This window comes from Sorex araneus, chromosome 4, assembly GCF_027595985.1.
Source record: "Sorex araneus isolate mSorAra2 chromosome 4, mSorAra2.pri, whole genome shotgun sequence".
Taxonomy (NCBI): domain Eukaryota; kingdom Metazoa; phylum Chordata; class Mammalia; order Eulipotyphla; family Soricidae; genus Sorex; species Sorex araneus.
This window is the reverse complement of record NC_073305.1, coordinates 179,707,047-179,721,411: the sequence shown is the minus strand read 5'-3', so window position 1 is coordinate 179,721,411 and position 14,365 is coordinate 179,707,047. Positions and strand designations below refer to the sequence as shown.

At 33.3% G+C, this 14,365-nt stretch overlaps 1 protein-coding gene across 5 annotated transcripts; it reads right to left on the bottom strand.

The window, feature by feature from the left end:
* Positions 1–2,670: 2,670 nt before the first annotated feature.
* VIP (vasoactive intestinal peptide) lies at positions 2,671–11,759 on the bottom strand. Of its 5 annotated transcripts, none has more exons than XM_055135994.1 (7): positions 11,577–11,759; positions 10,171–10,284; positions 8,010–8,135; positions 6,945–7,049; positions 6,146–6,274; positions 5,250–5,338; positions 2,671–3,498 (listed from the first exon to the last, which is right to left on the bottom strand). In XM_055135994.1, exons 2-6 carry the CDS (start codon positions 10,275–10,277, stop codon positions 5,293–5,295), a joined length of 513 nt encoding a protein of 170 aa, XP_054991969.1. In that variant the 5' UTR covers positions 10,278–10,284; positions 11,577–11,759; the 3' UTR covers positions 2,671–3,498; positions 5,250–5,292. The 5 variants fall into 5 exon arrangements, with proteins under 5 accessions (XP_054991969.1, XP_054991972.1, XP_054991971.1 ...); XM_055135997.1 differs by having other exon boundaries at positions 5,250–5,335; XM_055135996.1 differs by having other exon boundaries at positions 8,010–8,132.
* Positions 11,760–14,365: the final 2,606 nt, after the last annotated feature.

Here is a 14,365-nt window from a genome sequence, read left to right as displayed (position 1 = left end):
ACTGGCCCCACTCGAGCAAATTGAAGATCAACAGGAAGACAAGTGATACAAGTGATTATTATTATTATTATTATTATTATTATTATTATAGCATGGATGATAGGTTTACAATAGTATTTAAGTTTCTGGGATTAATGATGAAAGAAAGATGCTGCCACTTTCACCACTACAGGGCCCAAGATAACTACTGAGTCTGCCCGGAGCTCCGTTTCTGCTTTATGGAGAAATATCCCTACTGTTTACCATAGTGGTAGGACCAGGTGACATTCTCACTATTACTGAACAAGAGTTTCCTTTTTTAACCAAACCCTTGTCAACATTAGATATAGTCAGGCTTCTTTTATTGGTTGGTTGGTTCATTTTGGATGTTTTTTTGCAGGGAGGTTGTTGAATATATTCCATTCTCGAGGGTGTGTGATGGGGATACCTCATTGTCATTCTGCTTTGTGCTTCCCTGATAACGGACTTTTTCACATGCTTACCTGCCATCCATATGTCTTCTTCATAGATGTGTCTGCTTACCTTTTCTTTCCATTTTTGATGACGTTACTGGAATTTTTGTTGCTGAACTTCATGTGTGCTCATAAAGTCTGACTGTCCTTTCTCTGGTGTTATGTGTGATCATTTTCTTGAAATCCTGAGGGTGTCCTTTGATTTTAGCCTGAGTTTCTTTCTCCATGCAGAAACCTTTCCATTTCCTATAGTCCCTCTTGCTAACATTGGTGGTCATCACCTTTCCCAGTGAAATCAGATCACTGACGACCACTTTGATGAACCTGCAGAGTTCTGCCTGTGTTTTCCTCAATGTATTTTGTGGTTTCTGGTAATGCCATTCTCTTATTTGAAACTCTGCCCTGTCTCCGTGGCCAGCCCTGGGTAATGTAATCAAACTCTCTGGTCTCATCTCCTACCAAACTCACCCGAAGTTTCTGTCGCTTCCCAGCCACCCCTGCTTCTGAACTCTCCCAATTTCCCAGTACCCTGCTGTCTCTTGAAATTGCTGCTCCCTTTGTCTAGAAAGAAGTCTTAGAAGTCTACATAGCATACTTGCTCATTCTATGCTTATTTCTTGGATGAATAGGGAATAAAGTAAAAAGATTCACACAAGTCAGAAAAATCTAAACTCTTCAGCCTCACATTCAATTGTATCAGCATCATCCCCCTGTTCAGTTTTCTTTTTCAGCTTCTCTTTTTATAAGCTTCTCTCCAGCAGTGCTCAGGGATCTTTCTTAGTGTTGCTGGAATTCAAATCAGGGTTGTGCCATGGTAACACGCTGAGTGCCTTAATTTTTGTACTCTCTCTCCAGCCCATTAATAAGATCCCTATGCACAAATGACAACCACAAGTTTTCTATTTTCACCTTTGATGTGTATAGAAAGTCTTACAACTTTCTTCTTAATATTAAAGCACCATAATTTATGAAGCTATTCATAGTCGAGCTTTAAATGTACAATATTACAGAACCAATCTCACCACCACTGTCAGTTTCCCTAGACCGATATTCCTCATTTCCCTCCCGTGTCCCCCACCCAATCCCAGCCTGCCCTCTTGACAGGCACCTTAGTTTGGTTATTCAAGTTTGGGTCTGTCAATTTCAGTGTTCTTTACTCAGTGGCTCGAGTATTTGGCTCTGTCATTCCTGAACACCTCTCTATAATTCCTTAAGATTTTCACTTTAATCCCCTGAACTGGCCCCTATTTATTCTCATCTGCCTCTTCTCTTCCTTTCCACTCTTTCTTTCCTTTCCTCCCTATACTCTGGGACCAAGTTTGATCTGGGCATCCCCTCTTTAAAACATTGCTTTCCCTCCAGTCTCTCATCCAGTCATTCCAAATATCACATATAAGTGATATGATCTTGTGTTTAATCTCTTCTTTTCAACTTCCTATACTAGGTGCATTCAGCTACAAATTTTTTAAAAATACAATTACTTATTGTGATTTATTTGCAATTACTGGTAATTCTAGACTAGTGTCTCCTTGTATGGAGTCTTCGATTTAATCTTGGAAAAAAAATTAACTGAATAAAGCTTCACCTTCTGATAGCATGATTCTAACTAATGGTTAGGGTCTGTCTGGTTATCAGATTCTTTGTCATTTCTTTATGTCTTTTAGGGTGAAAATTTAAAGTTCATGTCCTGGCCTCAGATTTAAAAGAACAAATTTATTTTTGTAAAGTTGAAACCTAGCTTTTAGCCAGGCACATGGATATCCAGAGCAAAAAGGGAAAAAAATGTCCTTTTTTGTACCAAAATACTATGTTCTAATCAAGTGAATCTTACTGGAAGACACAAGTGAGAAGAAAATAGCAGGTCATTTTGTGTTGCTTTCACTTCACAACCCGGAATAGAGTTAGGATGTCTGGAACTCTAGCTGGAATTTTTAATCACGAAGAAAAGGGAGAAGGAAATGAGACATGAGCTGAAATGAAGTTTAGGTCACAGAGGGATTCATAAAACAGACCTATCTCACTACTCTACGTGTTTTGTTTCTGCCTTACATAAGAAAGAAATTTCTCTTTTATTTATTTGAAAGTCACTGTTATTTGAAATCTCACCCACGATTGAATATAACTCTACCTCTATCATCAGAAAACTTTAGTGACTGGAATTTTGAGTTATGGTGAATTGCTGCTGTATTTAAATGAATCAGAATGCCAGAAATTATCCACATTGATAATCAAAGGTCTTTATTTTCTATATTTAATTGCTTACAATTATTTTGGAAAAATAGCTATGTCTCGAAATGTACTTCACTTCAGGAATCTAATATGTCCCAAAACATTATTTGCATGACTATTTAAAAAAAATCACTGAAAACAAAAATGTTCCATTCAGCTTACATTTTACACATTCTTGACATTAGCAGTAAGGAAGGTGCAATAGTAGGAGTAGAGGCTGTTATCCTTGACTGACACATGACATCAGAAGAGAGATTTTGCTAATTTGAAATATTTTAACTTATTATTCACAATGAATGTAATTTACTAGGATGGACATGCAGAACCTTCACTGGAAATCTTTATTGAAGAATGTCTTTTTGTCCTTGGACTGGTATTCAATTAGCCATTTTAAAATGTATTTAAAATAGCAGTCTATCTACTGAACATCCAAATTTAGATATCCTGGTTATCTGTTTTACTCTTCTGAATGGTTAAGTATGTGCTATAAATAAACACATCAATATTACTGTTACTATCATTACAATAAGCCTCCTACAGTTGAAATGAATTTAATGTTTACTTATCACTAAGCATATTTTCTTAGAAATGGTTCACGAGAATACAAACTTACAGGATTTTTATGAGTGAAGGACAAATTTTAGATCTCTCATAATATTTACAGTGTAAACATCACAATTATTACATTAGAATAAGATAAGTCACAGCATTCACAACACAACATGTTTTATTTGGTTTTGATATTGAAGTTGTTTTCTTGAATTATTTATGTAGAATGCAAAATATAATTACTTCACTGGTTATTTTCTTCATAATTCTGAAAAAGAAATAATTGATGTTTTAAGTATAAATAGCATTTATAGCATCTTAGTTTTATTCATTTATCACTTCATCTAATAGACATGCTGCTCTTGCCTCTTGTCAACTGCCTGTGATAGAATAGAGGATTATGTTCAATAACATCAAGAGGAGTTCTATCAAAGGACTGATTGTCAGGGAACTGGAATGTAAATATCATCTTATATCCCCCCTAACCAAAATTGTTCTTAATATTCACCATCTAAGCAAAAAGTATTACAATTAAAATGTAAAAAATGTTCTTTAATAAGTCTGTAACAATTACCTGCTCACTATTTTGACATGGTTGACCCATAGAAATTCTTAATAAAATAACTTGTTCAAAATCATCAATTCAAATAAGAAAAAAAGAAAGGATGAAATATTATAAGTGATCTTACAACTTACAAACTACTAAGTGGTTGATCCTCCTTAATATTTTAGTGCCCATTATAGTTCTTGATTTAATGGAGATATATTTTTTAAAACATTTTATCTATAAGCTATTAGTCCTGAACCAAAAGGACTTATTTCTCTTAATTACTGCTCAGTAGTAAGAAATAACCATAAAAGTACCCTTGCTCATGAATTTATTTTAGTACTGAAGAGACAAAGCAAAAACAACAGAGGTATATGACCCAGAAACTGAAGTTAGACTGTGATTTGCAGCCTTTGGTCTGAGCTTGGTTCTACATTAATCTTTCCTGACCACATTGAAGGTAGGTAATCTGGCCTACCACAATATTTTACATATACATACTTGCAACACTCACTTCCTTCGTTTTATGTATTATCTGTGGTTGCTTAGCAGATTTGAACATACATAGCAGAGTTGAACAGATATAGTATAGGAGTCAGATAGCCCATAGAAGTCATATAGCCCATAAAGCTAAAATCAATTACTCTGTAGATCTTTAGAGAAAATATTTTGCTAGCCTTTAATCTAGTTGTGTTCTAAAAGTTTCCATGTATTATACATATATTTTATGTGTTAATGTAAACATCAATGTAACTCTGGGAAGAAATATCACTTTAGTTCATATTTATATAAAAGCTCTTATAATAGTAAATTTATCAGTCCACGAAGGACAGTCTGTTTATGCTTTCTCTTTTAAAAAACATTTTTCAGTGAAGGCTACTGGAGTCACCGTACTTATACTCACTTAATAGATACAATAAATCAAATTCAATTTCTGGGCATGATGTTTGCTCTGTTTCAAGGAATGCAATTAGACCCAGAGTGCCTTTGCATTTTGCTGCAATTTAGTAATATTTCCTGAATTTAAATTAAATGAGGTGCTAACAGTCAGTCATTACATTAAAATTTAAATTAATCAAAATTTCATTCTCAAAAAGAAAGGCTATTTTTCCATTAGGGAGAGTCATTCTTCTCTTTTTTTCGTATATGGACACAAGGATAAGAGAAATTTAAAGTAGTACTATAGCACTGTCATCCCATTGTTCATCAATTTTGCTCCAGCGGGCAAGGCAAATGCCCTACCCGCTGTGCTATCACTCCAGTCCAAGTAGGAGCACCAAAATATCTGCCCATTGTGAGTACTGATGGACTAATTGAAGCCTGTTTCCTGTGCAGGGTCCACTCTAGAAGGAAGTGTTGTTGTGAGGTGTGTTCTATGGCAAGAACTCAAAGACCCGACTCTAGTGTCTTTCCAAGAGCCTCCCACCTCCTTCAGTTAGTCGATGGCACTATGAATGCATAGATATACCCACCCTTGGGAAGTTGTCAGCAGCCTAGCTTCACAGAGTTTTTCCATTATTTTTCGATCTCTTTAGGAAAGTCAACAGATTCTCCATCACTGCTGCAGATCAGAAAAAGAAATTGGTCAGGTTACACCCCTATGTAAAAGCTTTCTACATAAATAATATTATGTGAATTAGACTGTTGTCTGTGCTCTCTGCCAAGTGCTCTGGAGCTAAATGATTATCTTTCTGGTAAATCATAACCTGTGGCTTTTTCCTCGAGCTTATACTCCTAAAATGATTCTTAAAGATTATCTGCTGTTCCAAGAGAATCATATTATCTTATATCCCACTAACCAAAATTGTTAATACTTACCATCTAAGTAAAAAGCATTATATTTTTTTAAAAAAGATCTCATCTCCGATAGTGCTCCCATATTCATGCATCATAGAGAGACACAATTTATGCAAAAATCTAAGAATATAAAAGAACTCTTAGTTTCATTTGTTAAAATGAGGGTATCAACTTTTCACATGAAGAGGGTTCCTCGTAAGACAAAACTTTTAATTAACTGTGCTATACATTTACTAAGAAAACTTGCTCCCAACTTCAGACTGACTATTCTATAGTCAATTTTAACCCTACTGACATTAATAATACTGTAATCAATGGGGGCTTTCATAAAAAGTGCAATTAACTGGAAGTTTTATCCCTAGTGTCACTGGTTTCTTGGGGCATGGTTTACAGTAAAGCTCAGATATCAGTATTTTGAAAATTCCCCAGAATAATTCTCAGTCAAGTTTATAAATTATTGTTTTACAAAGGACAAGTAGAATGTGAGATAGAGAAATATGATTAGATATGCAGCTTTGATTTTGAAGGTTATTTATAGTTTCTCCTTTGAGTATTTTCTCCTTTTCTTTACCTCCTCTTCCCATTCAGAATTGAATTCAGGTATTTCTTTACAGCCATTTGTTTTCTAAGGCGTGTATAGTTGTCAGTGAAAACCGCATCTGAGTGGCGTTTGATTGGTCCTTGGTCCTCGGAAACATTGCTGCTAGGGCAAATGAGAGGAAAGAATCAAACGGTTTAAGAAATTAATCATAGATCTGCCACAGTACAAAATTTCTTGGCAGCAGGTAAAAAGAGGAATCCTAGAGCCCAATTTATTTTGTATCACAAGTAGCTTTTTAAAAAGCTGCATCTTAAGTTTATTAAAGCAAGAAATAATCCATCATACTTTAGCATTTGTAGGAACTGCCTTAAGTCACATTTTCTACAATTGAGCAAATAATTTATCCAAAAAGGTAGAATCAGTGAAGTTGAGTTCTTCCACTGGAAGAAAATTTCTATAAAAGCAGACATCACCCTAAGCAATGCTATTTAGATACTCAGTTATTGACCATTTAAAGAAAAAATTTTCTAATACTTAGTCTGAGTGCGAAGTGAAAAACCAGAGTTACAGTGAACCTTATTTTCTCTCTGTGTCTAATTCAATTTAATCATCATACTTAACAAAAATATGCATCTGGAGCAAATGAGAATATAACTAAAAAGCTTCATTTCTTTACTCCAGGAGAGTGGTATATTTTATCAAAGGATCTACACTATTTTACTAAATAGAAAATGACTCAGCTATAAATTTTCAACAAAAATAAAAAGTGAAATTTTTAAATTTTTGGTTAAAGACAAGAGGTTTAATAAAAATAATGAATTTTATTTACCTAACTCGCTTTCCAATAAGAGACTCAAGGTATTTTTTGGCAGAAATTTGACCCAGGAGTCTACTGTAGTCACTGGTGAAAACCCCATCAGCATGCCTGGCATTCCTGAAACAAGGAAACAAAGATAGTAAATATTTTGTAACTATTTCCTGAAGTATTATTTAGCTCATTAAATAAGAAAAAACTCAGTTCAGTATGAAAGCTTCTTCATGCAAAAATAACTCCTTGTAAATAATCAAATAAAAATTATTTTCTAGTCACTTATATCAAGAAATGTTTTATATTTTCTGTCCCCCGTCTTTGTAAAGATAAAGAAATTGGCTTCGTTAGCAGTATTTCAATATTACAGGATTAGCTTTGGTGAAGCACATGACTAATTATTATCTTAGAAATATTGCTGATAAAATGTATTTAAATGTTTCAATTTGTTAAAGATACTTTATTTAAGCTACTCTGAACAAAGATACACATAAGAGTAAGCAAATCTGATTTTGACACAAAACCCTTTTATACCTTTTTGTTATTTATTCTGCCAAAATAGTGGGAAAAAAAAATCTGTAAAGACAAAGAGGGCCTTAGGGCCCCGTCAATCAACATTTTTATTCTACTGAGGAATCATTTGTATTTTGTCTTCAGTAACAAACTACTCAGGCTGTTCTTGATTCTTCCAAGACAGCTTTCCCATAGTGAGTTTCTTTAACTATCAGAAGTCTTTTCTTTACATAGGCATGCAATTCTGCCTCAGAACTCCTCCATTATAGAATTCAAATTGCCTTTTGTAGTTTTACTAGGGTTGATACAATTTCTAGTGTCAAGATTTTGTGCAATAAAATATAAGTGAATGTTATTATTTTTTTAATCCTGGCTAGTTACAACTTTTCTAAACAAATTTTTGCAAAAAATCATTGCAAGAAATTCAACAAAATATTAGATTGGATGGAGCTATCAAACATAGTTACTTGTGGTGTTTTCTATATTATAGAAACAGTTTCATGCTGAAACAAAGAGAAAACATCTATTTTAAAATGGTTTAGCTAAAGGAAAGCTCAATGGAAGTAGACTCACCTTGCTCCATCATAATAGGGCGTGTCATTCTCAGCTAACACATTTTGTAAGATGTCAGTGTCAGACTTAACTGAGACTTGATCAGACTCAGGGTCTCCTTCAAGCGGTATTCTGTCAGTCAATCTACTGGCAAAAATACATTTCAGCATCTTTCTCAGAGGCTAGTAGTTAATGATCTTATCATATTTTAAAATGAGACACTCAAAACCTTAGACAAGATAATCAATTCACCCTATACAGGTAGCATAATTCAACTCAATGACTTCTAAGACTTATAAGAGAAAAAATAGAAGTAAAAAAATTTATTGTTGGAACACTATATGACTGAAACCTGATCATGAACAGCCCTGTAACTGTGTATTTCACCATGATTCAATTGAAAACATGATCATTTGTATTATTCTGTAAAATTTATGCCACACAGCCTTTAAAATTTCTCTGTATACACCAAGCAACTTTTTTCAATCTTATCAGAGCATACTTCCTTGGTCATATCTTCACTTTGTTAGCAGAGAGAATTTTATAAAATATTAACTATGAGAGATTTTAAATGCCTATTATGAAAACTGGGAGCAATTCATGTAGCTGTTTATGTTTAGTATTATCTGTCTTAAATATTATTCAAGATCTGAATATTAACTGCTTCTTTTTCTAGTTTCCTACACTTCACTTTAAAGATTACCTTTAGTATAACTTTCTCTGTATTGATCAAACCTGAAGAAATCTCTCCATATCTGAATATTTATTCAAATTTGGTGCATTATGGGATTCTGGTTTCTAATTAATTGCATTAATGAATTTTTAATAAATAATGTGTGATGCCTTATTAGAATACTAAGAGCACTCATGACTATATGTGGACCATATTCTTCTGGCGAGTGCATGCATATTTTAAACAGCAACACACTTAAAATTGTGTTCATAAGTGTATTTTTACTATTAGGGAACCCACCAAGGAGTATCCAGTCTCTTTGGCTTTTGCTATCTTTGGAGTTGTTTAGTAGATAATAGTGGTCAACCCACTTTGAGTATAAAATCCAGGCAGACTTCAGCAGTCTTATGTTTGTTTATTCATTGTGATGTCACTCTACCCTTCAAATAAAATCACTCTGCTAAATTGCCAAAACAATGTCAAATCTGGCTTTAAGCAGACTTCACAGAGATCACTAACAACTAAGAGACGATTCACTCTATTAAGCATATGTCCACTTTAAGCCATGAATCAGGAATGGGAATAAAAGCAGATAAATGATTCTTTTGTCCTGTGATGCCTATAAATATAGTGGTGCCTATAAAGCAGATGGGACATTTGCACTTTACTTTTCACTTAATTAGGGTACATTTAATTTATTCCAGATAAACCCTTAAGTATCAGTTATGTTAAGTGAATTTGAAAGATGAAATATAACAGATAAAGTAAGACTAAGACTTTATTATCAACACCAAGTATATTAAAGTTCACTTATTGAGGGAGGGGACCTAAGTAAGTAAATTATCCCACAATTTTCAATATTAGCAAGTTGATTTTATCTAGATAGATTTCTGTCCAACACCATTTTATACATATTCTATCAACAAATTATAATGTAGTGATTATTGATTGGTCTAGAAAGTGAACTAAAATAGATGTACAATACTTTACTAGAATACTAGGAGTACTCGTAACTATATGTGCAGTATAACCTTTTTGGTGAGTGCATGCATATTTTAAACAACACATTATCAAAATTGTGTGCACAAATGCATTTCTACTATTAGGCAACCCATCAAGATAATTCAGATAAAAATAGATAATTCATCTTAATTTTTGATGGAAAAAATAGATGAGTTTTAAACAAAAACCATTTTTTTCTATCACAAATTACTCTGAATTGAGGATTCAGTGCATAAAATCTTATATTACATAAAAGTTTCTTAATTAAATGAAGCCCACCTTGATTCTGTCTTATTTGGAAACATGCTCTACCCTAAAATTACTCTTCAACATCACCCTTTGTATTTTAAGAGTGAACTCTAGAACTCAGAAAAATCTTGATGACATGATGTTGAATAAACTTAACATACCTGCCAAGTTTGAAGAACAAATACCTAATTTTCAAAATCAATTTCAAATAACATAGAAACTAAGAGGGAATGTTTTACTGAATTGCAAAGAACTTACCTCATAGCAGAAGGTGCTTTGAAAAGGGGCCATGCTGAGGTTTGTGAGAAGAGCACACTCAAAAGTATGAGAAGCACAAAGAACCGGGACTTATTTCTGGTTTCCATCTCTGTTCTGAGAGAGATAGAGATAGAGAAAGGGAGGGAGGGAGGGAGGGGGAGATAAAGAGAGATATAGAGAGAAAGAAAGAAAGAAAGAAAGAAAGAAAGAAAGGAAGGAAGGAAGGAAGGAAGGAAGGAAGGAAGGAAGGAAGGAAGGAAGGAAGGAAGGAAGGAAGGAAGAAAGGAAGGAAGAAAGAAAGAAAAGAATTATGTCAGCTTTTCTACTCACAGATGTCACCCTCTGAAACAATTCTGAATCTCTAACAGCAAATGCTGAAGGATTTTGCAGTTGGGGGGAGTGTTATAATTTTCTTCTTATTGAACCAGTTGAAATGCACTATTGTCACTTTGGAAATCAGGGAATTTGCTCCCGGAGACTGGTGCTTATAAAAACTTGAGCTAATTCTCAACTGTTGCCTGTCTCCCAGGACATAGATACCAAATTACATATTTTTATAGTGCTAAAAGAAATTGGGGTGAACAATCTCCTTTTAACAGACTTATATGATCCAAGTTGTTATTGTCTCTTCCTAAGGAAACAGCTTCACAAAATCCTGATGATTTCATATACTTTAAACCTTTAGTATCCAATTAGTATGAAATTAGAGAAGTATCCAATAAATACATATAACACATATCAGTATAAAAAATTATTTTGTATGAATCTTTATTCTTCTGTTTCTAATTAAAGATATTCCTGGTATCTTATTTTCTTACGTTTGAGTTTTAATGGCTTAGATCAATGAAAATTATAACAAAAACACCAAAAACATCAAAAATATACACATCACGTGTTACTATAAAAACTTTTCCAGGTACGCATTTTATTTTAAAATAATATGAATAAAGAAACTTTGAGTTTCAGACATGTTTCTCTTAGCTATAAAAAGCACATTATTTTGAACTTAAAAAGGAAAACAAATGTTTTCTCAGCTCACCAACATTTTTTTAAAAAGCATAAAAAAGCACTTAAAACATAAATTGGAATCGGAAACAATTGTATCTACAGTATTATTCAGTCAAAACAGAGTACCAAATGGAAATGTACTATTTGATTATATTATTTTTAAAAGTTTGAGTTAAAGAGAGTAAATGCCCCAAATATGCAGAACACCCATTTGTTTGTGCTGATTGAAGAGCTTTAAAGTACTTACCAGGTGACTTGGAAAAATGCCTTTTTTGCTTTTGTAAAGAATGCATACTGCAAGATTCTTTTAAAGAGAGAGAAACTTTTATTATCCCTTGATAAAACTTTGAGGTACAGAGGGGAAAAAAATAAAGAAGAAAGGTGAAATTTTAACTTACCTTGCAGAGCAGTGTTGTCAGGCTACAGGTGCAGGAGCTCTGGGAGCTGTCCGGGTGCTGAATTTCTCTGAGGCCAAAAGACACTCCACCAGTTCTCTGGCTTTAGAGCTGAACCAGCTCTTGGTCCTGACTAGGGGTTGGCTGTTACTGCCAGCCAGTGCTTTTCACTCTTCCTGACCAGCATTTCAAACCCATCATTTTATAGGGCTTCTACCTAGCGCTGTGCAATCACAAAGCTCTCGGAAAGACGTCACAGTAGTACTCCCACAGGATAAATAGGGCTTGAAATTCTTATTTAATTGCCATTACGTCTGATTTGTGCAAATTTATAGTGAGTAACTTTAAGATGCAAGACATAAAGAGGAAATTTATTTTGCCTGATAAAAGGGCACCCATATCAATGTGAAATGGCTTAATCTTTAATTCGTAATCATGAAATAAGAGAATGATTATAGTTATATCCAGGGCCACTTTAGTTCCTTCAAAAATTAAAAGTTTGTGTGTTGGAATAGATGCAAGGCACAACAAACACATTAGATTGATGATGCATTTGGTTGCATAATTATCTTTTACTGCAAGGCTTCAATTCTAATGCCTTTTAAATTTTGTTATGTGGTGCATATAAATCCTGTCTAAACTCTCTTGAGAACTATTCTAATTTTAAATATGTATAGAAATAAGATTTTATCTTTCTTTTTATTGCATTTCATATTTGTATAAGCTAATCTTATGATTAAAGTTTCAGAAGGTTTCTAAGCTAATATTCTATATCATTGCAGTAACAGAGGCAGTAGTAATGCTGCTGCTTCACTTTTGTGTAAAATGTCATAATTTCCTTTTCTGATAGCTATGCATCATTTTTATAAATCTTGTACTATGTAGAGTCATTTTGGTTCTCCTTCTCTTCTCGATGTCCTAATACATAGCATTATCCATAGCAGCTTTTGAATATATCTAATAAAGTAATTTGGCAGGTAATTCCAAATAACTATTTAGAAACCATTAATGAAGTACTCAATAAATTCTTAATATGTCAAAGCAGCCTCTCATATATCTAATCATAGTTTAAGATAGGAATGCACCCATATAAACAACAAAATGAAATGCCATATTCTTAAAATTTCAAAAATTTTGTGTGTGTAGTCTCTTACAGTTTTGTTTGAAGGTTCTTAAAAAGAACATCTCCAAAGTCCCCTTTGTTTCCCTAATAATATTTTCATTAAATATTTTATTTGATTTGTTTTATTCAAAGTTGAACTGATCCAGTAAAAGAATATCCTGCCATGCTTAATCATATTTTATAATCCAGTTACACGAAAAATTAAATGAATTAAATTTCAAAATGTCTGGAAATTTGTTTCCCAGTTGACAGCTCTGACTTAAGCCAGAGTTCCTGAGGCTTAATTCCAGGAAATCTCTTTTCTTTTTACCTGATTATTACAAACTAGAAGTTGAGATATTTCTTGTGTGCTACTATTTTTCTTATCCCTTCATCACCCAATTTTCAGTAAGGTAATTTTGTTTAAGAACAGCAATAGCAGAAGTAGCTAGTTGAGAGAAAACAAGCAAATTCTGAATGATAAGTAGAAAAGTCTAAAAGAGACATAAATGTTGATTGTTACAGAGTTTAGGAAGCACTTAGCATTCAGAAAACATACTAGAATAGTTTTTCCAGTGATAAAATATGTTTTCTTATTATGTAAACAACACAAAATAAAGAAAAATTTAAAGTTATCATCTGTAAATAAAAAAGAGCAAAATCAAAAAATCATTTTTCCCCTCTGAGGAACATAACTGATCTCCAAAATCGAACAATAGCACCATCTGCAGGTTCAAGTCCTAAATCATACATTGCTTTAAAAATGTGTTTCTGCTTTTTTTCCTTCCTATCCAAAAACTCTATGTAGACCAGAGATCTTTTAACCACTTAAATTATGAATGCTTTGAAAAAACTCTAAAGTAAAAATACCATTGCACAAAAATACAGATGTGAACTTACTGTTCAAATTTGTTATTTTACCACATCTTCAGAACTAATTTCCAGTGATAAAGTGAAGTATGTTTATAACTTCCATTCAACTTATATAGAACAAATAGAAAACTGTTGGCAACTTAGGGTAAAAATTCAATGTGCATGGGTGTTTTTTAAAAAAAGAAACTTTTCCCCAAAGTGAGCAGTAATATTAAACCCTTATCAGAGCTTAAAAAGACGTTAAGTGAGAAATATAAAAGTCTTTCATGATAAAAGGGACTTCAGCAGATTTTAGTGGTGAAAAGAGTCAGTATAAAGAAAAACATAGATGTAAAACAGGGGTGATAATACATGGTTTCAGAGAAGTCAGAAAGACCTACTTTCTCCATGGTTCTTAAAGTAAAGAGGATGCAAGTAGTGTGAGAACTCAGTTGTAGAAAACTGAATGAATTCCATCGATCGAATTCCATCTATGGCTTCTGTGGAAAATAGAAAATGAGACTTTGATCGGGTGGAAATGCAATGCTTTTTGTAAGCACATAGACTATACATAGAGTTTGGGGAGACAAGAAAGTTGAAGCTCTTTAATTTTATCCAAAAAAAATTATTTTAAAAGTAGCAGGAAACTCACAGTGTAATATTAAGGCAAATCAAGAATTTGAGTTCACCATTCTTGGTTGAGTTCATTTTCACTAAGATGAAGAGTGATGAGGAATATTTGAGCTCAGAAAATATTATTTTGAGTTGGTTGATAGCATTTGCCAAAATGAGAAATGAGAAATGCAAGAAGGAGCATGATGATTCATTCTGTTTGGAG